General features: G+C 35.8%; 1 protein-coding gene across 2 annotated transcripts in view; it reads right to left on the bottom strand.

Moving 5' to 3' along the window:
- Window positions 1–26,605, bottom strand: part of CTNNA2 (catenin alpha 2) — a 1,459,872-nt gene that overhangs the window by 95,065 nt on the left and 1,338,202 nt on the right. For both annotated transcript variants that reach the window (XM_051974336.1, XM_051974337.1), the window contains exons 13-14: window positions 23,240–23,391; window positions 2,389–2,502 (exon numbers count right to left, since the gene is read on the bottom strand). In XM_051974336.1, coding sequence (XP_051830296.1) covers window positions 2,389–2,502; window positions 23,240–23,391 — 266 coding nt within the window. The remainder of the gene's footprint in view (window positions 1–2,388; window positions 2,503–23,239; window positions 23,392–26,605) is intronic.

Here is a 26,605-nt window from a genome sequence, read left to right as displayed (position 1 = left end):
ATAAGGGGAAATTTGATATCTCTAAAGGCCTATTTGCATAAAATAGAAAAAGAGAAGGTCAATGAATTGGGCTTGCAACTAAAAATGCTAGAAAAGGAACAAATTAAAAACCCCCAGTCAAACACTAAACTTGAAATTCTAAAAATAAAAGAGATCAATAAAATTGAAAGTAAAAAAACTATTGAACTAATTAATAAAACTAAGAGTTGGTTCTATGAAAAAACCAACAAAATAGACAAACCCTTAGTAAATCTGATTTAAAAAAGGAAAGACTTTACCTGCCTATTCATACTCAAGAACTATGAGAATTCAACTATAAACACATTTCAAACAAAGAAAGTCAAATCTAGATAACTGGAAAAAATATTACATGCTCATTGACATGTATGCCAATAATTGATCATTCTTCCTCAATTAATATATTTAGTACCATCCTACTCAGACTATCAAAAATTATTTTATAGAGCTAGGAAAAATAACAACAACATTCATCTGGAAGAACAAAAATTCAAGGATATCAAAGAGATTCAATGAAAAAGCAATGTAAAAGAAGTTGGTTTAGCCATTCTAGATCCCAAACTGTTTTATAAAGTACTTATCAAGGCATTCTATTAATTGTTAAAAAGTAGAATAGTGGATCAGTGGAATAGTCTAAATACAAATTATATTATAATTTAAAGAACATGTAAAGTTTATCAGTCAGATATTTGTGTTAGAAAAAAAAATTAAGAATAAAGAAAATAAAGTGAGATCATTAAAAATATAAAATAGATGATTTTGATTTTATAAAATAAAAAATCATAAAAATTTGCAGGAAAAAATCAATGCAACCAAAATTATAAAGAAAATAGAAAACAGATTTTTTTCTTTTTCTTTTTCTTTTAGTATCTGTTAAAGGTTTCCTTTCTTGAATACATTAAAAAAAATGATTCAAGTTTATTTTTTAAAAAGTCATCCCCCAATTAACAAATGGTCAAAAAAAATGAACAGGCAGTTTTCATATATAGTAATAGTAATATTGTTTGTTGAAGTGCTGCGAATGACTTAGCTGGTCTCACCAATGACCCAAGAAGTCAAGGACTCAAGAAAATCCCAAAGGACAAATTGATGAAGTATACTATCCACTTCCAGAGAAAGAATTGATATTGTAAAAAAAAAAACAACCTTAATCATGTTATTTTTCACTTTCTTTCACTTGCTTTTCTTTGCTACCACAAGAAATTGTACATTTTGCAAGATGACTAATATGAAAATGTTTTATATAATTGCAATTGTATAACCTATATCTGATTGCTTATTATCTCCAGAAGGGGTAAGGAGGAGGGAGTGAGAAAAAAGAATTTGCAACTCAAAACTTTAAATAAAAATGTAAGGAAAAAAAAAAAAACTTTAACTGGTAATGAAGCAAGTCCTTTAATTCTTGGACCCCAAAGCACCATCATTTCAAGTCTTTTAAAACTCTTTCCCTCCTAAGCACCAAACCTCAACTTAGTTTCATCTCTTGACTCTGTCCCTAAAATTTTCTGTCTTGTCTGGGCTCAACAGGTCTTTTTCAGCTTCTCTGAGTAGTCCCAATTCTCTAAATTGCAACCCATTCTGCTTTGTTTATATACTTTCAAGGCCTTAAGTTCATAAAAGCATAAATGTCAACTAGAAACATTGCAAAGGCCAACTCACCTAACTCCTTTCTTTACATGATGTAACTGAAGTCCAGGGATGTGTTCTAGCCCAAGATCACCAAGATATTAAGCATCAGAAATAATTTAAACCTACTCTGACACTAAAGTCATTGCCATTACAACCATTATCTCTTCCCCTCCATCCAATAATCTCTAACTTTCCAGTGCCCTATCACTATAATCCAACAATCAGCAACCAGTTTTAAGACCCCATTGTAGACACCAATCGCCTCTAAAATTAAATCGTAAAAAACATTTGTCACCTGACCATTATCTGTTTTAATACAAATATCATCAGAGAGCCTTGGCAAGTCTAAAATTCAGTCATTTGTAATGGATGCACCAAAGCATAAAAGGGATGGGAAAGAGTGTTAATTTTGCTTCTGCTCCTGGGTTACTTAGCAAAACTAGAGAGTGAAATGGTGTAGCCCATTAAAATTTAAGGCATATAAGAGTACATTGTATTAATTGACAATTCCATTTTATTTTCATTAATTTCCTGTGTCTGAAAGTGTTCTTAAACACAATTGGAGGGGGAAAAAATTAAAGAAAAATTGAAGGAAATACAGACATTATTGAGGGATTTGGATCCTGACCCTTATCTTACAATCACAGAAATCCCTGTGAAATCAGAAAGGTGGTGTTGAAAATGCAGCATTTTTCATAAAAGCCCTTTAAGGATGGGCCAAGGTCTTAGTTTTTTACTTACCCGTGCACTCTGTCCAGCAATGAGCTGGTCATCCTCAGTCTGGACACTGGTCCGGCTACGCACATCATAGTCTTCCTGTTCAAAGTCCGAATCATCTTCCAATTCTTCTGGAGTCTGCAAACAGAGGAAGAGAGTGACATTGGCTTATTAAAGATGCCTTATATGTACTCACACCGCAGAGTTTTATTAATTTAATGCTTTCCCAGGGAAGAGATCTTCTGTCTCTCTTTCTGAACACTGGCCTGCCTGCAGAGGCAAGCACTTTCTGAATAGAATCATTTCATAATTAAATTGCCCCAGGTTCCCTTTCTTTAAAAATCGATTACTGCTTATTGTAAACTAGACTTTTTAATAACAGCTTTCTTATTTTTAAAACACATGCAAAGATAGTTTTCTACATTCATCCTTTCAAAACCTTGTTTTTCAAATTTTTCTTCCTCCCTTCTTCCCACACCTTTCACTACACAACAATCTTATGTATGTTAAATATGTGCAATTCTTCTATATGTATTTCCACATTTATCATGCTGCATAAGAAAAATCAAAAAGGAAAGAAATTGAGAAAGAAACAAAAGTAAGCAAAATAACAAAAAAAAATACTGCATTGTGATCTACTTTCAGTTCTGACAATCCTCTTTCTGGATGCAGATGGCTCTCTCCATCATAAGTTTAGTAAAATTGGCCTGAATCAGCTCATTGTTGAGAAGAGCCAAGTCCATCACAGTTGATCATCACATCATCTTATTATTGCTCAATATAATATTCTCTTGGTTCTACTCACTTCTCTTAGCATCAGTTCATGTAAGTTTCTCCAGGCCTTTATGATATCATCTGTGACTTAAACTTTTAAACACTTTTTAAAAGTTTACATAGATAGATATAGATAGACATATTTATTTTTGTATATATCTATCTAGATATCCAAACTGAAATAAAAGAGGAGATGGAAATAGTGATACCTCCGTGATGGTCAAAACTAAAGAACATGAAAATCCATTATCAGATTTAAAGGAGAATTTAGAACACATCAAGCATTAAGTCAAACTGGAAAAAAAAAAAACGATTCACAATATGTCTAACAAGCTGTCACTCAACCTTTGCCTCTAGATTTCTAGGAATAGGGAAACCAGCATTTTTGAGGCCCTGGGACAATCAATTGCACTTTTAGATGATGCATTTAATTATCATTTGGAAACTATGCAATGAATATCTCTGTAATTTCTTCTCATCTTTCCTACTTTTGCCCTAAGTAAATAGTCAGAACATACCTAAAACCTGTTTCATGTGACAGCCCTTTTAAACTAGAATGAAAAAGAGAAAAGGCTCTGGAATTCGAAAACCTGGATTCAAACCCCACTTTGGGTGCTTACTACCTATGTCATCTTGGGTCTACTTAATTTCTACATCATTTCTAAAGTGAGATTTTTATGGGCTAGGAGGCAGATAAGTCACTTTCTCAGGGTCACATAGTAAGTGTCAAGTGTCAAAGACTGAGTTTAAAATCAGGTACTCCTGACTTCAGGGCTGGTGCTCTATCCATTATGCCATCTAACTATCCTGAAAACTAGATAGTTTCTAAGATCCTTTCCTGCTCCAAACCTAATATCACAAAATATTTGGACAGCCATCAATTCTCCATTTAGTCTTCTTTTATGTAGACTAATTGTCTCCTGTGTTACTTCAATTCTTCCTTACATCTTCTCCATCCTGGTTAAGTACCATGAGATCATGGAAAGAATCTTGGAGATCATTTTATTCCAAATCGGGTTTGTCTCATCACTCGTTCCTTAAAGAAGAATAATTATGCAGCCTTAATTTCTTGAATCTGTGCTTATGATCATAATCATAACTGAAATTGATGTGATGTTTGCTATACATTATCTCATTTGGGTCTCACAACAAGTCTTTGAGGAAAGTGCTCCCTTATGCCCACTTTTTTAGATGTAGAAGACATTTATGTTCAAAATTTAAGAGACTAGCCCATAGCTGCATGGCTAATGAAATTTCAGATGTAGCATTCTATCCTAGTTCTTTCTGATTGCAAGTCCAACATTCTATCTACTGGACCAATCTGTCTTTCAGATAATAAGGTACATTCCCATCTGGTTGTTTAGAAAGTCCAAGTTCAAAGAAAAGTCTTAGGCTGTATTGGAGCTGTTGACCCTTAAGGGGGAAACAATACTAAAAGGGCTATTCAGGATGAAATGGTCTAACATTTTATAATCTCCTTTGCCTCCATTAATGAATATATATATATATATATATATATATATATATATATATATATATATATATATTAGTTGATCTTTGGAATTTCACTTTTGGAACTAAATTCTTTAAAGATCATAGAGATAGAAAATAGATGAGATTAATTAATCTAAGGAATTCTCAAATATGGAAACTCTCTCTCCCAATGGAAGTCAAAGGCTTCTTTGCTATTTATAATCTTAGAATGTCATTTATATAACTGAGAGTTTAAATGACTTGCCGCAAATTAAATAACCAATATATCTCCTGAAAAGGAATACTACTACTGCTTTAGAGCTAGCACTCTATTCAAAGCACCATTCTGTCTGTAGAGTCATAGATTAAAAAAAAAACTAAAAGGGATCATATATGTTATATGTTTCAACCTTTTCATTTTACAGATGAAGAAACTGGGGCTGAAAGATAAAGTGCTTTACCTAAAATCACATAGGTACCAAGTGGTATAGATAGGATTCAAACCCATTTCCTTAAAATCCACAAATTCCAGCTAAGGTACAAATCATCTAGATGATGAGGAAAAATAATATCTAGTCATTATATCTTAGTGTGAAAGGAGATTTTGAAACCTTATTTTGTTATTGGAGTGGGAGAAGAGAATAGATATTTAGAGGAAAAGGTGGGATTCTTATTGGATTTCAGATGTCTATTTATTAAGGATGTTATAGATGGAATACATATATTTGGAACAAATTGAGCTGGAATATCTCTGAAGTCTTTTCCATTTCTAAGATTTTTTTTTATTCAAAACTAAAGGAGGGAGGAAGGAATGAAACAGCAAGGGGACATAGGCAATAATGATAAGGTTAGTTAATTTGCCATGAGGGCTAGAGAGACAAATAAGTAGTGCAGTGGATAGAGTGCTGAGTTTGGAGTCAGGAAGACTCATCTTCTTAGTTTAAGTCTGACCTCAACCATTTATTAGCTACATGACCCTGGGCAAGTGACTTAATCCTTTTTTCCTCCTTTCTTCTCAGGTAAAATGAGCTGCAGAAAGAAACAGAAAAGCATTCCAGTGTTCTTGCCAAGAAAATCCCAAGTGAGATAATGAAGCATCACACACAATTGAAAAAAAAAAAAAAAGAAGAAGAACAATATTAGGGCTACAAAAGCTCAGTTAATCTGCACTACGACTTATTAAAAGGCAACTGGTTGAACAAAATGGTGTCCTTTCTAGTCAAGCAATAACATTGGGTGAAATGATCTCTAAGCTTCTTCCCATATTCAGATTTATAGATAGGATAATTCCTCTAAATAATCATCTTGGTCCTTGGCTTTCTGTATTAAGATCTCCATTTTTCAAGTAATGGAAGCAAAGATTCAGCTCCTGGAACATCCAATTTCAGTCATTTAAATGAAAGATCATCATTCCTAAACTTGGCCTTCTCCAGCAACTTAACAAGTCTAAATAGATTGATCATGCACCATATTGTTCAGGGTGCTACCATTAAGATCAATTTGATTGAAAAAAAAACAGTTGTCTTTGAATATATATAGTCATCTAAGATAGCTCCATCACCTGTTATGATATTATCTCCTTTACATTGCTATCTGAGATTTAAAGTAATAATTTTTTGAAGGATATAAAAATTCTTCATTTAAGCAAATTATAATATCACCATATTTAGAGTTGGAGTAAAGCTCAAAGGAAATCTAATTCTAACCACTTATTTTACCTAGGGAGAAGAATTATATAACTCAGGAAAATATTGAGAGTTAGAACTATGAATCCATATTCTAGGGTTCAAAACCATTGTGATTTCTATTATTCCACACAACTATGACTTGTTATACTCTAAATTATTCATTCAGTTTAATAAATTTCATCATCATAATAAAATTGAACAATCCTCAAGATTTTCAAAGCATCATAACTACGCGTATTCATCCAGGCTCTTCTCTAAAGAGATTTGGAGCTACATGAAGGTGACTTCAATACTTTCATAATAGAAGAGTCAGTTCCAGATTAGATGATATTCAAGTAAACCCAATACACATTTTAATCACCTTCTATATAGCGCACCAGCAGCAAGATGGCATGGTAAATAGACTTCTGGGCTTGGAGTCAGGAAGGCAGAAGGACAGGGGTTATGAAGAGTTGGACCTGACTCAAACAACTGAAGAACAACAAATATAGAGCACAGCCCTACTTACTAAACAAGATGCAGTGATCAGATGAAACATCCTTTCTGCCAGATGGAGGTAACAAATTGAAAAAGTTTTATGACGAATGCATACTTAGCTATAACGCAAAGTAGGAGTAACTTCTCAAATATTTATGGAGCTTTGGAACTTACAGAACTCATTCCCCACAGTAACCCTGCGGGATAATATTATCCTTTTTTTTTTTTTTTTTCCTGAGGAAGAAAAATGTTCAGAGAGACTGAACTCTTAGAGATATGCTTTTAGAGTCAGGTCCAAACTAAAGTTTCTTAGATGAGGGAAACAATGGGTTACACTAGAAAAGGAAGACATGATTTCTTAAATCTACTATATCATTTACTAGTTGTGTGGGCTTGGAGAAAGTTCTTAATTATCTGGGAACATCCATTATCCTATTTGTAAAAAAGAAGGGGATGGCTAAGCAGGATGACTCTTAATGTTGCTTCCTGCTCTTAATTCTATATTTCTTGATTTTGAGTGCAGCGATCCTCCTGATGCCCCTTCCCACTTCTTGCTCTCTTACAAGTAAAATAGTTTCGAGCCAGAAAAGGAGGATGTAAGAAAGGAGCAGTTGGATTTTCTCTGAGAAGAAACAAAGCTTGATGTTATCAGGTAGAAGTCCTAACTCTAACACTTGCTATTCAAGTCAAGGTCTCTCTCTGAGACTCTGGGGCATCATCTGAAAAATGGGGGCAATAATACCTGAGGCACTGAGTCTGTTAGGTTGGCATGGGATTTTAATGAAATAGCATTAATTAACTACCTTATTGTCTGCAAAATGCTATGTAGATGCTAGCAATGATTAATGTGTAACATGGCATATCTGCTTGGGTAATGAGAGGATTCAGAAAGAAAAAAAAATGAGTTAGGTTTAAAAGAAAAGGCAGAATTTCAACAGTCAGGAACAGTGAGGGCTTTTAGAGGCAGCTGGTGAAGTGTAACAGATAAATTTCTAGGTCTAGAGGCCTAAATATATACTTGTATCATTCAATCTCTGTTTGCCTCAGTTTCCTCATCTGCAAAATGGGAGAAAATATAGCAAATACCTCCAAGGATTATTGTGAGAACCAAATGAGATAATAAATGTAAATTACTTGGCATAGTTCCTGGCACCTAGCAAGTTATATATAAAATTTAACTATTATTATTATTATTAAATCTGGCCTTAAAGGCTTACAATCTGTGTGATGCAGGATAAATTATTTAAACTTCTGCTTCAATTTCTTCAATTATAAAAGGCAAAGGGAAGATATACATATTTATGTAACAGCTACTATATTCTAGGCACTGTTCTAAGAAATATATAGATTTTTTTTGATTTTTTGATTTAATTTTTTTTATTTTTTTTATTTTTACAACAACCTCTCAAGGTAAGTGCTATTATTATCCTTGTTTTATAGTTATACTTAAAAAAGCTAGAGCAAAAAAAAAAAAAAAGATAAATGACTTGTCCAGGATGATATAACGAGTAAGTATCTGAGTCCAGATTTGAACTCAGTTTCCTGATTGCAGATGCAGCAATCTCTCCAGCATTCCAACTAACTGCAAATGGGGATAACAATAGCACTTAACTCCCAGAATTGTGGTGAGAATAAAATGAGATATTTATTTTTTGAAAAATCTGAGCAAAATCTCATGCAGGGTTCTCTTATTAGGAAACTGTCGCAATATTCTAGGGGTACACTTGGCAGTAAGGGCTTATTCTAGGAAGGGGGTCAGGAGGAAAGAGAAATAAGATCAGTACTTAGAGCACCACTGCACTCTGGTCATGAACGCTGAAAGCTAGTGGGCGTTCAGAGTCCCTGTTGCCGCATATGGCTGCTTCTCTCTGTGGAGGGAGAAATCTGCCGCAGAACCAGTGTATTATTCTCAGTCCCAGTTTATACCAAATACAGAATGCTTCTCCATTACTTGTTTTCTACCCCATGACAATGAATCAGATTCTGTTGCTAATAAGCAGTGTCACCACTGGCAGGTTGCCATCAGGGCTTTGCTGCAGGTGGACGAGAATGGAGGGGTGATTGGGGGAAGTTCCATTGGGGCAAAATCTGATGAAGAATTATTAAAAATACAGAAACAGTGTGGAGAGGAAGTGCATTCCCTACCACCGCTGGTGTTCCTGAAAGAAGGAAACGAATCTTTTATCCTGATAATAGTCTGGGCTGTCACCTGTCCAGGATCAGGCTGACATCACTCTTTGGTTCCAAGGTACACGATAATCTTGCATGTGGCTATCCTGACAGTGATGGATTATTTGAACATTAAAGGGTTGAAAATTCTGCATCAAAGGAAATGACAAGGAACTTTGCTGGCAGTGTTGACCCTCTCTGACTCACCTGTATCTCTATTGATTTTGACCAAGAAAGAGCTATGGTTCTATTAATAAGTCCATGATATTCTTGGGGGGAAGCATAATACATGCAATGATATGTAGGTTGTGATCATAGATTTGCCACCTAAGAGAAAATCAAATTTGACTCCATCATATTGAAGATGAGGAAACTGAGGAAGAGAGATGTTAGGTTCCTTTTCCAATATTATACATCTAATTAGGCAGTATTTAAATTCAGATCTCCTTACTCTAAGGACAGCATTTTATCCATGACAACATGATACAGAAGGAAATGTTGAGGTGAGATATAGGTTTGGTTACCCATTGACCTTGGGAATACCACTTTCCAGAATCTTCCCATTCATATGAAAAGGATCTTATGATCTTAAAGATCTTTGATATCAAAGGTGATCTTGTCCATCAATATCATGAAAAGTTCCCAAGACTTGAAATATTTTTTCCTCTTCCCAATCAATAATGTTAATATCCCTTCAAAAGTCTATGAATCTGTATTTTCCTGATATGGGGATATTAAAAGAAAAAAAGAGAAAAGGGGGGATTTTATTGTTTTACTTTATTAAATAAAAGTACAAGATAACAGGGTGGGGGAATCTGGTTCAAAGGAGAGATTGTGTTTCCATTGTGGATCCAGACAATCATCTCTGATCATTTCTCACTGTTTTTGATGTTCCCAGGAACAATTACAGCTAGTTGGTAAATTCTGCTGACAGATGCAATGACGAGATTAGAAACACTTTTCATCTTTACGTCTTGAGAGAGAAAAACAATTCACTTAACAACAGAAGAATCAGGGATGTTGATAACTCAGCACCCTGCAGAGTAGAGTAAGCCCTGCACTTGTAGTCAGAAGACTTGGTTTGCATTCATTAGCTCTTACAGCTAATTGTGTAACTTTAGACAAACTGCTTTTCCTTTCTGAGACTCAGTTTCCTTACCTGGAAAATGGAGTATAATGGGTTACTTGACTTGCAAGGTTATCTGTGAGTATACAATGAGAAAACACCTGTAAAAGACTTCATAACCTAAAATCATCATATGCTTTATGATCAAAGCTAGTATTTTATAGTAATGTGAGATTTGCAAAGCTCTTATGTTATCTCATTCAATTCTTACAAAATCTCTAAAAGATAAATGCTCTTACTTTTCCCATTTTATAGATAAGGAAACTGAGGTTGAGAGAAGCTAAGGAATATGCTCAGGATCATACAGCTAGGAAGACTCTGAGGCAGGATTTTAATTCAGATCTGCCTGACTCCAGGATTAGCTTGCTGTAATACCTAGCTACCTTTTCAATTTAGAGCTGGGAAAGACTTAATAGATATCTAATCGAGGTCCCTCATGTTCCAGATGAAAAGATCACAGGGAGACAATGGCATGAACAAGATTGACAGAGATAGTAAGCGTCGCGACCAGGATTGAAGGCAAGGGAGGGTTGATTTCGTATCTTTAATCCAAGTACCTCAGACAGTGCAGTGTCTCTCACCAAGCAGGAACTCAAAAAATGCTCACTGAATTTGAGTTTTGTTCCCAGATGGTCAGATTTGAAGTGATCATGGAAAGAGAATTGCAGGCGAAAAGTTATTATTCAGATCAGAGAGATTTTGTTGTTACTGGTGGTGAAAGCCAATGAAGGGGAATTTATTGATATCAATTACTGATAGGTTTGTCCTGTGAACCATATGAAGTCTGAAACAATTTCCTACACAGAGACACACACACATATACAGACAGGCACATATACATACACACTTACATAAGAATAAAAAAAAAGGATAGAAGTCTTGGGGATGTTGCAATGGCTTAGTAATCTGTAGCTGGCCCTGAAAAAAAGGCAAGTCTGACAGCTTAGTTTTACAAAATGGCTAAAAGAGGATCAGGGAAGGAGGGAAACATAGGTACACAGTGGGTGGACAAAATTGTTCATTTTACACTGAAATGAAGGCTGATTTAAAAATGGAGTCACTCGTGCCAGAGAGCAAAGATATAGGATCCATCTATTTTTGCCTTTTTAAGATCCACTTTTTAGCACACCAGAAATGGAAGATCTTTTGGTGAAACCATGTTTTTTGCCATCCATGAAGATGCAGAAAAAAATGCACCAATAGGGGGGAAAGAATTTTTAATAGAGTTATTCAAAAGTTTCCCCTCAGTAAAACATTAAGCAAAGATTTAAAGGAGATGATGATTTGTCCATTTTGAGATATAGCAGAATCCTTTTTTCAAGCACCATTTAGACTAAAAGGCCTCCAAGGTCTTTTCCAATGCTCAGATCCCTCAGTTCTTTATGTTTTAAACATAGACACCCACACACATAGCAAGTCCACCCAAACAGTCCTCACAAATAGCTGTATGCATATGCAGTTAACTAATTGCATGTTAAATTGTAGCTTACTCATGCTGTTACTTTTTTTGAGTTAGCCACTTAGTAAAAGATGAATTTTTTCTTCAGTGGGCATTCTTACTCACAAGTTAGGAAAAGCACAGAAAAGTTGGATAGGCTCAGAAAAAGACCTGTAGATGATTTGGATTATAGAATCATAAGAAAAAAAAATTTTTTTTCTTAGCCACTTAAGAAAATGAGTCTTTTCTTCAGTGGGAATTCTTACTCACAAGTTAGAAAAACTAAAAGAAAGTTGGACAGGTACAGAAAAAGACCTGAAGATGATTTGGATTATAGAATCCTATCATGTTAAAACAGATCTTAAAGAAGGCAGTGGAATATTAACTCAATATTCATCCAATTAGGATGACCTATAATTAGTTTATTGATTATATTTGTATATGTGTGGTCCATCTAGAGATTTGGAAAATGGGTTTATTCTCTTAGGTGTGTTAAATATCTTCCTTTAATTTTGATTAAGTCATTCTCAGTATAAATCTATCTAGCAAGATTAATATTTTCATGGAAGAATATTGCCTCTAGGTTCCATTGGAGGATTGTGACTCACTGCTATTTTGTGCTGACTGTGTGACTTTGATTAAGTCCTTTTCCTTTTTTTGCTTCAGTTCCACATCTCTAAACTGAGGGAGTTGATTGTGAAGAGCAATCTGGAGCTATTCCCAAAGGGCTAGTGCATACCCTTTGATCCAACAGTGTTTCTACTGGGTCTGAATCCCAGTGAGATTATAAAGGAGAGAAAAGGACCCACTTGTGCAAAAAGTGTTTATAGCAGCCATTTTTATAGTAGTGAGGAACTGGAAACTGAGTGGATGCCCATCAGTTGGAGAATGGCTGAATAACTTATGGTGTATGAATGTAATGGAATATTATTATTCTATAAGAAATGATTAGCAGGGTGATTTCAGAGAGGTCCAGAGAGATTCACATCTATTGATGCTGAGGGAAGTGAGAAGAACCAAGAGAACATTGTAAAAAGCAACAACAAGACTATCTGATAATCAACTCTGATGAATATGACCTCTTTTCAATAATGAGGTGATTCAAGGCAATTCCAATAGACTTAGGATAGAGGGAGAGCCATTTGCATCCAGAGAGAGGATTATGGGGACTGAATGTAGATCACAACATAGTATTTTTACCTTTGTTATTATTGTAATTTGCTTTTTTATTCTCTCTCTTTTTTTTTGCAAGGATGAATGTTGAAAACTGCCTTTGCATGTATTTTGAAAAATAAAAACCTATTATTATAAAAATAAAAATATAAAAAGAAAAAATGGTAAATTTAAAAAAAAATTAAAATAAACTGTGGAGTTTGAACTAAATGACCTCTAAAGGCCTTTTGCTTCTAAACTCTGAGCAATAATTGATCTTCAAAGAATTAGCAACTAGAATTATTCAAAGGGTAATGGAGGGTGACATGGTGGGTGTGAGCAGCTTGTCATAGCTAACAAATAGGGAATAACAATAGTTAGCTTTCACATATCTCTTTGAAGCTTATGAATTTCTTTCCAAATATTCCATTTGACCCACATAATAACTCTGGAAAGTAGGCAAGTCCTCCTGACAAAATCTCTCTTTTATCTGTGACTATATCTCATATTTCACCATTAAAGATCCTTTCCTTTGGTTTACTTAAGACTTTTTTGAACTTTCAGAGTCCAACATTAAAAAGTAAGTGCTTTGATAAATGTGGAAATATGTGTAGAAGGATTGCATATTTTAACATATATTGGATTACTTGTTGTCTAGGGGAGGGGAGTAAAGGGAAGGGAGGGAGAAAAATTTGGAACACAAGTTTTGGAAGGGTGAATGTTGAAAACTGTCTTTATTTTGAAAATAAAAAGTATAATTTAAAAATAAGTGGTTTTTAGGGTAACTAAAAACCTTGGGTGCTTGCCCCCTGACATGTCTTCTCCAAAGGTAATTTAAGGCTAAGTCTGGGCCAAAGCTCCATAATCTCCTTCTACTTCAGTTCCGATGCATGCTATGCATGAGTGCTAGAACAGCACAAGCCAAAGCCTCAGCCTGGCACAGCACAGACACATGTTCACATTAACCGTCCCTAATCCTCCCTCCTTGGATCATAAAAGGAGGATGCCAAATCTGACGGCGTCTTCCAGCCTCCTCTGCACTTTCCATGAAATACTGTCTTCATTTACTGTCACTACATGATTTCTTAGCCACCACAAAAAGACCGGCTCAGCAAATATACACCAGCTTCTCCCACTCTGCGAATCCCAGATTAGATAAAATAAAATTAGTCAAATTTTAGTTTCTTAACCTGAGACTTATGGACTTTGAGGAGCAGGTAGGTTGCATAGTAGATAGTCCTGGAGTCAGGAATACTAGAGTTCAATCCTGGCATCAGACTATCTGTGTGACTCTGAGCAAATCACTTGATCTTATATGCTTCAGTTTCCTCAAAATCAACTGAAGAAGGAAATGGCAAACCAATCTTTATTATTTTTTCCCAAGAAATTCCCAAAAAGATATTACAAAAAATTGATTAAGACTTAAAATAATTGTTTTAAACAACAGACTTGCTTTAAAAATAACTGTTTCAAATCTGATTATTTCCTTTGTATTTTCCACATCTTTTATTTTATGTTTTTCAAAACAACATTCTGAGAAGGACTACATGGTAGAGAGCCAGAACTCTGGAGAAGTAAACTTGAAACAAGGTGTTAACTCAATGGAAATGATGAGATGATGGCTCTCTAGTTAAGTTCACACATAATCCGTCTGCTGTAATGATGTAATTGCAATAAGGTAAGGCTAAGAAGGACTAGAAGAGAGACATGTTATTTTTGACCAGCATTGTGGTGGCTCTCCTGCCTCCACTGTGGGGGAGACTGGCAGACTGCTGGAAGAGACTGGGTCAGACAGTGAGACCGTGAGTCATCCTGCTGGTGGAGACTGTGAGCCAGACTGACTGAGACTGTGGCGCAGACTGGTTCAGACTGGGAGACTCAAGGAGATGATAAAGACTTTGGACTTTTCCTGACTATTCTAGTGGTGATTATTCTGGTCCCAAGGCCCTCCAGAAAGCTAGCCCGGACATTACACCACATAGACTTCCTGGAAAGCACTTGGACACAGACTTAGAATTTACATATGACTGAACATTTACATTGGCTGTGCCCAATACCAAAAATTGTTTCCTTCTTCATCTTTGCCTTCTAGTTTCCTTGGCTTGCTTCAAATACCAACTAATACCTACCATCAATATAAGACACATTTACCTTAACACTAATACCTGCCCTCCATTGATTATCTCCAATTTAGTGTGAAAAATAATCTTTTTGATGGTTTTCTCCACTTTTAGGCTGTACATTATAGGGGCCATCTTTTGCCTTTCTTTGTATCATCAGTGATTAGCATAACGCCTGACACATAGCTATCAACCAATAAGTGCCAATTACCTTGACTTGAGCTTCCTCAGGAGTGATCCTAAACAATGTTAAGCATTATTATCTCCATTTTATAGATGAGCAAACTAAGCCACAGAGTGAGGATGACTCCTCCAGAGTCACATGGTTTGCTAATGTCAGAACTGGACCCCATATTTCCATTTCCAAGTCTACTGCCCTTTCCACACATTGTGTTTGTTACCTCTCTATCTTTGTCAAAACTTTATTGAGAATCTAGAGACAGGGTGATGGAGTACTTGACCTTTCAAGGTCCCATCCACTCTAATAAGTGTGTGAAACACTGAAGTCCTTCCTTTTCAATAGTACAATTAGTTCTTTGTTGGGAAGAAGAGAATAGTCAGCTTGTGGAAGGAGGGAAAGCAGCTATTTGCTTTGCTTCCTGAACTAATACTGAATATAACAGATTTTGCTTTTTTAAATCCATTTTAAAAAATAGATATAGTATTTATAGAGAAAGGATAATGAATTATTTGAATATAAAATTATTGTGTGTCTGCTGAAAGAAACACCATTTTAAAATCTTTTTTTTTCCCCTTGGCTTAACAGACCATTCTCCCCAGTTTTAAATTTTAAATTTAAATTAAGGAGAGGGATTAAATATTTGCTTAAGTAGATATAGATAGATTATATAATACTCCCACACATACAGATATACACATAGATACAGTCCTCAAATGAATGTACACAAACATTTGTGTGTATGGACCTCAGTTTCCCAATCTGTAAAATGAGAAGATTCCTCTGGGTTACCTTTAAATCATGTCCCAGTTCTAAATCAATGGATTGAGGGTCTTCACTGGCAGCAAAAATTTAGTGGACAGAAAATTGGCCTAGAAATCAGCAGTGCCTGTGTTTAAACCCTGCCTCCACCCCATCCTGGTTTTGTGAAGTTGGACAATTAACTTTCTACTGCTCCCTTATGACTCCAAAACATTCTACCAGTTCCAGAACAATTGTTGCTCCACATCAGAGAAAGAAATTTCTTCAACAGGAGTTCCCATGGAGCAATGAATGAATCACAGCTCTGAAGACACTTTTTTCTCCTTTTGTACAAAAGGAAATTCAGGCTTGATTGGGTCAAAAAGAACTCCAGGAATAAATGTTTGAGTGTGCTTGAGGAAACAAGAGCACTTTCTGTTGAATGATCTGGGAAGACTATTTGGAAGAATTTTAATTTGTCAACAGTGCCATCAGGCTTGAAGGAAGAGGATAGTCCTAGATGACAAGAGATTTTTATGGTTTCCCTTACAAATGGTTATTTTTTTCCTCAAGTGTAGAGGATAATATAAAATGGTAGGAGTTGAAAACCTTGGGAGGATTAAGGTCAGTTACTCAATCACTAAACATTTCTCAGTCTCCAAATACATGCCAAATCTTATGTCAAATTCAGTGACTACAAAGAAATATAAACATTTCCTAGCTTCAAGAAAGACAGCTAGGTGGCTCAAAGGATGGAGTGTCGGTGTTGGAATAAGGAGGTCCTGAGTTCAAATTTGACTTCAGATACACACTAGTTGAGTGATCCTGAACAAATTACTTAATCTCTTCATTAATTCACTAGAGAAATAAATGGCAAACTATTCCAGTATCTTTGCCAGGAAAATGTCATGGATAGTATGGTCTTTGCAATCATGAAGAGTCCAACATGACTGAAAAACAATAATAACCCTCAAGGAGCTCTTATACTCCTAGTGGAGACAAACTTGAGGAAATCTGTCCAGTTGGAGAAGGCACTAACCACCAAGAAAAAACAAAACAAAACAAAACAAACAAACAAACAAAACAAGGAAAGCTTTCTGTTGAAGTAAGATTCAAGCTTAATCTTAAAAGAAGCCAAGAGATATGCTTTGAAAATACAAAACTGGTAGTGCATTACTTCTTTTTAAAAATGAGTTTAGTATTTAATTTTTCTTAAATTACATGTAAAACAAGATTTATCTTTTTAAAAAATGTTTTATTTTCAAAACATATGCATAGATAGTTTTCAACATTCACTCTTGTAAAACTTTGTGTTCCAATTTTTTGTCTCACTCCCTTCCCCTTCCCTTTTCCTCTAGACAGCAAATAATATGTTAAACATAGTGCACTGTTCTTAATAAGTTAAAGTGTGATATCAAAAATGAACTATGTGAATTATATAGAGTTGCCTAGAGGGAAGAACATTAAAATTGGAGTCAGTGGATGAAGGTTCAAAATCTTTTTTATGGAATAATACCTGTGTTATCTTACACAAGTCACTTAACATGTGCCTCAGTTTCCTCATATACAAAATGAGGTTAAATTAGATGGCTTCCAAGACATTCTATTTTTCTAAATATATAACCCCAAATCTTTGTAGTACCCTCATAAACAAACATTTAAAGGTGTTATAATAAGCATTCAATCAGTTTATTCATTTGTTCCTTAATTCATTCATTCAAAAGTGGTTTACTGCCTGCAGATACATAGGAGGCTGGTACAAAAAGCTTCAATTGGGATTAGACAAGTAAGGCCCAATTTGAATTAGCAAAGGCTGAATTATTCATGATTTTAAATGATTAAATATTTTAATTTTTCTAGTGCATTTAGTGTCCCCCTCTTGGTATTGCTGCGTAAAGGTCCCTGGAGGAGTCTGCTTTAATGAATAGGCAATAATGCTTCATAATTATCCCTTCAAAGTAAACAGGTGCTTATAAACACTTGACATTGCTTTTCATAAGTCAGTCAAACATGACTTAGAAAACTTTGTTAACATGTCAGTATCACTTTCACAGTGAACCCCCTTTTTCATGAATCCAATGCAACATGACTTAAGCCAACCTCGCTTCTATTTCTGAGAGTGGAATCAGAAAGTGTGAACTTTTCTTAGAGAAAAAGGAGGGGAGAGGAGAAAACAGGACCGGAGAGGAGAGGACAGGAGGTTATGGGAGGGAGAGAAAAGCAAAGAAGGAAAGAAGAAAAGGAAGGGAAAAGGGTAGGAAGGGGAAGGAAAAAAAGGAGAGAAGAAGAAAGAGGAGGGGAGAGGGCACAAATGCTTACATCATCCCTACTACATGCCAGACACTGTGATGAGAACTTTCCAAATATTATTTTATTCGATCATCATGACAACTTTGGGATGTATATTCTCTGATTCTACTTCCATTGTGCAGTCCAGGGAACTGAAGAAGACAGAGGTTGAATGATGTGCACAGAGTCACACAATAAGTATCTACTTTTGAACTCAGATCTTCCTGACTCAATTCCTTGGGTACTTATCCACTAAAAGACCCAATTGCCTAAGGACAGATGGGTAATTTCATTGACTTGGTAAGCTTTTTATAAGGAAGAGATCACCTCCTCTACTCCAGATTTATAACTCCTTGTCAAATAGAAATGGATCAAATTTACATAGCTCTTAGTTAAATTGTCTTATTAGAGTCTTAAAATCAACCCCTAAGGTAAATAATATTATTATCACCATTTTGCATATCAGCAAGTAAAGCTGATGTAAGTGACTTGCTAAAGACAAGCACAATGTGTGTTTTTTAAGGTAGGATTTGAACACAGTTATTCCTGACTCCAAGACAATCCATTTAGGTTCGTATGTTCCAGGAAATTTGAAAATTAAAATTTGTAGAGAAGATGCTGTTTTAAATTGGAAGAGTGAGGCTTTTCATGTGTTATTGCTTAGTCATTTTCAATCATGACCAATTTCTTGAAACTCCATTTAGGAATTTCTGGGCAAAAATCCTGATGTGGTTTGCCATTTCCTCCTCCAGTTCATTTTACAGATGAGGAAACTGAGGTCAACGGAGTGAAGTGACTTGTCAGAGTTACTCAGCTAGTAGTGTCTGAGGCCATATTTCAGCTCGGGTCTTCCTGATTCCAGATCCATTTCTCTCTCTACTGCTCCACCAAGTTTTTCCCGTGTGGGAATTCCCAATCACTGAAAATGCATGCTTTGAGGGAAGCTAGATGGCACAGTGGACAGAGCACTGCCCCTGAAGTCAGGAGGACCTGAGTTCAAATATGGCCTCAGATTAATTAACACTAATTGTGTGACCTGGGCAAGTCACCTAACCCCAATTGCCTTACCAAAACTAAACAAATAAATACATAAAATACCCGCTTTATCCCTATACCATAGCACTGATTAGATGTGGGGATGTTGTAGAACAAATTCTTTCTCTAGTATGGTTGGACTAGGTGACCAGTGAGTGAGGTCTTTTCCTAGTCTGACTTTTCATGGTTGTATCAGAGCAAAATATTGGGAACAATTAACTTGGAAATGTGCGTTCTTCATGCTAACTTTAGCACTTTAGGCCTCGGGTATTCTACTGTGGTATAGTATGGTTTTTGTGTTATTTGGGAGTGTATACACACACACACACACACACACACGCCTGTGTGTGTATGTACATGAGCGCATATATGTATGTATGCACATAATCACATACATGAACACATGCGCAGATCAGGATCATTACATTCTCAGCTGGCCTGAGATGAAGTTGGTAAAGATGATGATGGATCGGATAGAATGCTGTTTATTTCCCTAGATGTACTCTGGACTTTTCCACAATACAGACTCAAATGCTGCAAAACAGCACAGAATGCTATGATTTCAGCAATTTTCCACAAAGACACTCTATCCATTCCTACAAATTCCAATTTTCAGCTGAAGAGCTGCCGGAGATTTGCTTAACCCCTTGAATGGCTGCTGGTTGGGAATGAGCCAAGGTCTCTGAGGGCTACACAAGGTCATTCTCCACTCACTGCTATACTTTGTTCTTAACGGCCCTGTTCAAGGGGAGGAAAGTGGTAAATAGAACACCAGCTTTAAGAATCCTTATTTTTTTTTCTTGAAGGATAAGATACAGGCTGTATAAGAACTTGGTGATCACATCTGATTTGGGGAACAGGTAAATGGGGAGAGCACAGCAATCACGAGTCTTATCCCTAAGCCAGCTCTGCTATTACCACAGTGCAGAATGGGATGAGAAGCTTCCCACTATGAGTATCAGTCTCTTCATTAGTAACATGAACACTCAGAGACCAATTTTCTTTTTCCCGATATAATAAAAATGATTTTTCTTAAAGTTAATTTACAGTTTGGATGCAATACAAATCAAACTATCAAAGTAATACATTCCCAAACTCAATAAAACAATAACAAAAGTCATTTGAAGAAATGAGCAAGTCATTCTAGATCTGTTTTTTATTATGCAATATATGGAAAGTTATCACATAATCTAGAGATAAAAAAGAGCTCAGCAGTTACCTATTTCAATTCATATTGGGAAGGACTATACTATACATAGTATATAATATACTATGATGGGAGAATAACAAAAGACAGTGATCAGGGATCAGAATTAATAGCTTAGAAGTTCATATTGGTATATGGCTCATATAGCACTTTATAATAATAATGGATAATCCATATTTTTTATCCCCATTCACAGATAAAAAAACAGGTCTAACAGATCATTGGAGGCCATCTCATTTAATCCCTTCATTTGGAGTAGAAGAGAATGAGATTCAGATAACTATGATGTAAATTCTTTATGGGTAGAGTTTCCACCTAGCCCAGGATCTCATAGAGAGTAGGTGATTAACAATACTTATTCATTGGCTAATTAAGTGATCAATCCAAGTTGTCCACATAGTATGTGGCAGAGCCAAAATTACTACTGAGGTCACAAGTCCACAGATTCATAGAAAAAAGAAATTATATTAGGAGTCCCAACACAGAACTAGTTGAGCTAAGAGTTAGAAAGACCTGAGTTTCAATTCCACCTAAGAAACTTTCTAGCTCTATGACTCTGGATAAGGCACTTAACTTTAATTTGCCTTAGTATTCTCATCTGTAAAATGAAAATAATAGTAGCCACTTTCCAGAGTTGTTGTGAGATTCAAATAAATAATATTTGTGAATGCTTATATGTGCCTATATGTAGGAGGTACTGCATAAATGTTGACTATTACTCCTCCACTTCTACTCTTACTACTGTTACTACTATTGCTGCTGCTGCTGCTATTACTACCAATAGTAGTAATATATTAGTAAGAGTAGTCTATTCCTACTACCACCACACAACTCCCTCATTTGAGAGATAAGGATCTAAGGTCCAAAGTTAAATGACTTCCAAAGTCACAAGACAAGATTTGAGTGCAAAATTTTCTGACGCCAACTGACACAAAGTACTTCCCATGAAGGCATTAAGAGGTGGTAAGCATAGGGTGACGCTGGATTGGGGCAAAAGAAGGGAAAAATGAAAATGTGGGAACTGAGGACAGACTTTCCCAGCAACAATTTCACTCAGGGCTGGCCCTGATTCTACCACCAGAGAATTTATAATCAGCCCTCTGTGATCTCTTGGGGAACGGGTACTGATTGAAATGTGAGGTCAAATTTCACAATTTCCCTATTTCCCTTCCATATTTCTGTTTCTTCTGTGTGACTCTATTGTCCTGATGATGAATAATAGTCATTGATGAATAATCACATACTGACTTTGCCTCCTTTTTCCTCCCCACCCTCCACAAAGTGAATAGATAAATGAATGAAGGAATGAATGAATAAATAGATAAATAGATAGATAGATAAATAATAAAGTCAAAGTCCTATTAGAAGACGTGAGATTGGGAGTGGAAGTCCTTAAGGCACAGTGTGATATATCTCTGTGTAAAAGAAAGGATTTTATCCCACTGAGAACCTTACTACAGGCAGTATGGTACATTTGACTGGCTAATCACAAGACCTGGGGCATCATTCTGTAACTAAGTATCTGCATGCCCCTAAGTAGCTGAAGAAGACTCATATTTAGCAGCCTCAGTTTTCTTGTCTATCAAGTGGGTCTAATAATGTCACTTCTGTCTACCTCACATAGATTTGATATGGCCATATGAATGAATTAATGGATGAATGAATGAATTAAAAAACAAACAAACAAACATGACTGTTATGGATTATATATCCTGGGGAAACATAAAGAAAAATGATAGCATTAGTTGGCATTCCCATAGTCCTTTAAGATTTGTAAGGTGTTTTACTGACATTACTATAATTTATCTGAATCTTACAACAAACCTGTGAAGTATTAGTATTAAAAAAAAAAAAAACAGATGAGGCTCAAGGAATTTATTTAGTTATGGTTATATAGTTAATACATCAGAAATAGGACTTGAATTAGTTCTCCACTGACTGTGCACATTGATCTTGAAATAAAGAAGATCCTTAGATTATCTAGTTCAAGCTCCTCATTTACAGATGAGGAAACAGAGGCACAGAGTGACTAAGTGATTGCCTTGCACAGGTATAAACATCAGAAATGATTTGAATCCAGGTCCCTTAATTCTCAATGAGTCTCTTTTTTTACTGTGCCATAGCCCATAGCATTTCTACTATAGCATGTTATCTTTCCCTAGATACGGACCAGAGGAAATGTAGTGAAACAGATGAATGCACTTGGAATCATCAGATCTGGATTCAATTCTCCCTTCAGACACAATCTGGGGATTCTGTACAAGTCACAATCTCTTTGCCTGAGAATTCCCATCAGTAAAATGAAGTAACTGGACTCAAAGACTCCATGGTCCTTTCAACTCTAAATCTATGATCCTCCCACTTAGTGCTTGCTGCAATGTATTCCAAATGCCTTTGAAAGGTGAAATAGGCTGTTAGGTGTGAAGGATTAGGACACACAGAGTCCAGTGTTCCTGAATGGAAAACAGAGTTTGCCTGGAATCTTACAAAGACTCTTTATTCAAAAGATATATTTGGTAGAGGCCAGAAGTGAGGAAAGGATAGGGGGAATTCAATCAGAAGACCCTCACCTAAATACTTAGGAAAAAATCCTAATTCTGTGGAGATTTTAGGGAAAGTAGCAAAGCAGGTGAAAACAATAAAGGGGCACCTCTCTGGCCCATCTTGATGGAAGCAAAAAGGGCTGTGAAGGAATATAGCAGAAGGGACCAGGAGGAGAGATCACTTGAAAACAGAGCCTGAAATGAACACTCAGGAAGGCAAAGTACCATTTTCTCAATTAGCGCATAACCAGTGGCACCTCTGCTTTTCCTATTCATTGGGAAGTAGCTAAAAGACCATTGTCGATGCTAAATCTGGGAAACTATCCAACTGGTATTCGTTTCCAAATATACACAATCAAAAAGGTTAAAAAGTTTAACTAAAAAGTGGGTTAACTCTTCCAGTCCTAAATAGGGCTAATTGCTTTCTGTTCATTTTCATCTCTGTTCTCCCAGCTGCTTACATACCCGAATCATGAGAACAGCTTTCCTGATGTCTCGAACTCCATCATACACCAGCCGAGAAGCATCAATGAACTCATTCTCCTCAAAGGGCTGAGGCACGTTGGCACTCAAAGCTTCAATGGCCACCTCCACTTGTTCCGCAAAACGAGGCATAACTGGAGGGAAACCAAACAAACAATGGAAAGCAATGAGATTATAGATTTTCCTTTCTATGTGGGTTCCAATATCTTTCACAGAAGAAGCAACCTTAGAGAATCTTGATTCTATTATACAGAGAGGGAAATAAAGGGTCAAAGCTGCCAGGTCTGGAAATTTGCAAACTGATTTATTCTTCAGAATTCGTTTTGAAAGCATGCATTAACCTCCAAGCAAAGATGGTTTGATGAGTTCAATGAGTTCACATCAGGGATACCAAATGTCCCAGGGATACCAAGGACAACCTTGTCAAAACCAAGCAAAAAAGTCTCTTTCCATTTAGTCTTAAATTCAACTATTAGGGATTCATTCCTTGATTGTCATCACTGAAAGAATGATTGCATATTATTAGATAAATCAAATAAATAATCACAAGAAAGCCTTGATACTTTAGCATGAATACATGTATAGGCTCCTTTGTTGGTTGCAGGTTTGAATCAGGTTTAAAAAAAAAAAAAAAAAAAAAAAAAAAAAAAACAACCACAAAGAAAATGTAGGAATTGGTTATTGGGATAGATGACTAGAGGAAATCATCTTAGGAAGAAGAGAAAGAAAAGGGAAGCAAAACACAATCAAGATTTCATATCCTTTGCAATTTTGCTAGAAGAATAACCTTATCTTGGATTTAGACAGGTTTCTACAAGCTCATATCTATTTTATTTAAAAGCAAACACCATTTCTGCAGAAGGTCTGTCTTGTTCTTTCTCCCACTCTGACCCTACCCCTATCCACTACCATTAGTTTTATCAAAACTAAACTAAGGTCATTTCATATCTAATTTATATGTATGTATCCGTGTAGGTACATTGGCTCCCTTTTAGAATGTCAGCTCCTTGAGAGTGGGAATGGCTTCTTCTTTGTCTTTGTACCTCTAAAACTTAGCAAAGTGCCTGAGACATGGAAAGTATCTGAAAATTTGTGTTGATTAATATCGTGTTTTGCTTTTCTCCAAGAATATTTGCTTATGAATGTTGGAGCTGAAATATTTTACCACCAAATCTACCCCTTTCTTTAAAAAAAAAAAAAAGTCTCTTCAAAAACACCTCAACATTTCTATTGCTTAGGTATTATTTTAAACCAATCAATTCTTAGAGCAAATGGAATCCTTGAGGCATCCATTTATTTACAAGGACAATGAAATGGAAACATCACTCATCTGTTTCCATTTCTGAGCTCTCTGGGATGATTCATCTTTATCCTCTCACCTATTCCTCCTTTGAACACTTTAACATTCATTCTCTGCTATAGGGAGAGAACTATGATAGCTTTACTCCACTCACTAGAACAGTCTTGTAAAGAAATGACTCATGTTTGAATCCATTTCTTCCCACAAAAATCCACAAATGGGGTCAGAGAAGGAGAATTGTGCTCTTTAATGGACAAAGGGATCATGCTTCTTAGTTCTGGCTGACAGAGTGCAAATGAAGCACTGCCTTGCCCTTGAGTGGAGTAAAGATGATCAGAGCAAAGGTCTATACTAAATGTGCTCTCTTGTTTTGGCTTTGCTTAGGGGGAAATTCCAGAGAAGGGGAGCAAAAGGAATTTTGCTTTTGTTCTTGTGAATCAGAAAAAGCCAATTACTAAAACCGGAGAATGAAATTTAGACAAACTTCACTTAGACACGTCATTAGAAAATGACCCCCTTTCATGACCCTAGTCTGAGGCTTGGAGAATACTCCATTGACATGGTAAGACTCCTTTTAATTTAAAATGAACATCATTGGAAAATTGGTTTTTTGGTCTTTTGTATTCTTCATGTCAACTTTCCAGTCCCAGTTGGTCCCAGTCAATCTCCTCCAACTCCTAACCAAAGGTAGTTATGTGTTCTTTGTTCTGGAAGAGCACCATGATATCAGGGAGGTGATTCCATGACATGCAAGTGAATTGGGTTTAAGTGAGGGAGGGCTGGGCAAAGTTTCCAGCTTCACTTTCTCCCCCAAACTTATCTTTCTTCTTTAGAGCCATTTGGGTCCAGTAGCAAGATACAGATCAGGATGACAGGAAATGGCCCTGGATGGTGTGAGAAATCTTGATCCTTTTAAGCTAAATTCATTAACGGGTCTCAGTTTGACTGAGATAAGGTCTAATCAGTGAGAAATGAGGCAGAGAAAGGCCTCTTTTACCTAGTCAAACAAACAAAGAAAATTAATCTAAAAGGGGAAGACCCTTAAGATTTCTAGTCAAAATACAAACAATTGTTATTATATTCACTCTGAGAGAATTAGGACCCAAATACTGACCAAATCAGAGTGACTTGGGTTTAAAGCATGGTCCTAGCCCATAAGCCCCAAGATATCTTTGGAAGTTTCAGACAGGCCCTACACCAGTCATCCTGATCTATAGGTTAGGAATAGATCCAGATGTCTCTGGAGGGAAAAGTGAGACAGGTGACCTTACTCAGTCCTCCATCACTTAAATCCAATTCACTTGCATGTCATGGCAGCACTTCCCTGATGTCATGGTGCTCTTTGAGAATGAAGGGCAAATGGCAATAATAACAACAATACAGCATGGTAGTAAGAAAGAATGATGGAGTAATCAAATATCTAGGCTTGGAGACAAAATTACTTAGTTCAGATTCTGCTTATGACACTGGTTTGTTGCATGACATTATGAAAATCATTTAATATCTCTGGGGCTCAGGGTTCACATCTATAAAATGGGGATATCTCTAATCTCTGTCTCAATGTATTGATGTACAGCAATAATGTATATAAACAATTACATAAACCTTGAATTGCAATAAAGCAACAGGAATTAAATCTGTGATTTCATTGATATGTTGAACTCCCAAGTGGGGAAACTCCCTCTACTAATGCAACTATACATCTTCCCTTTAACTTACAAAGTTCTAGGGCGTTTTCTAGAGCAGGGGTGTTGAACATGTGGCTCACAATACTTTCAAATATGACTCAAATTAGATTAAAATCCTATTTGATTTTAATGTTGCTGTATTAATTTAAATATGTGTGTATATGCTTACATATAGAAATGTAAACAACATAAACAAAACTATATTCATTTAAATATGTACATATAAATACATATTTATATATTTATTACTTAATTTATATATCCATCTATATCTATATATCTATATATCTATATATATATATATATATATTTTTTTTTTTTTTTTTGCTAAGGCAATATATAGTCTTCAGGGATCATAAT

This window comes from Antechinus flavipes, chromosome 2 (genome assembly GCF_016432865.1).
Source record: "Antechinus flavipes isolate AdamAnt ecotype Samford, QLD, Australia chromosome 2, AdamAnt_v2, whole genome shotgun sequence".
Classification (NCBI taxonomy): domain Eukaryota; kingdom Metazoa; phylum Chordata; class Mammalia; order Dasyuromorphia; family Dasyuridae; genus Antechinus; species Antechinus flavipes.
Note: the sequence above shows the minus strand (reverse complement) of the source record. Positions and strands in the feature narration are given on the sequence as shown.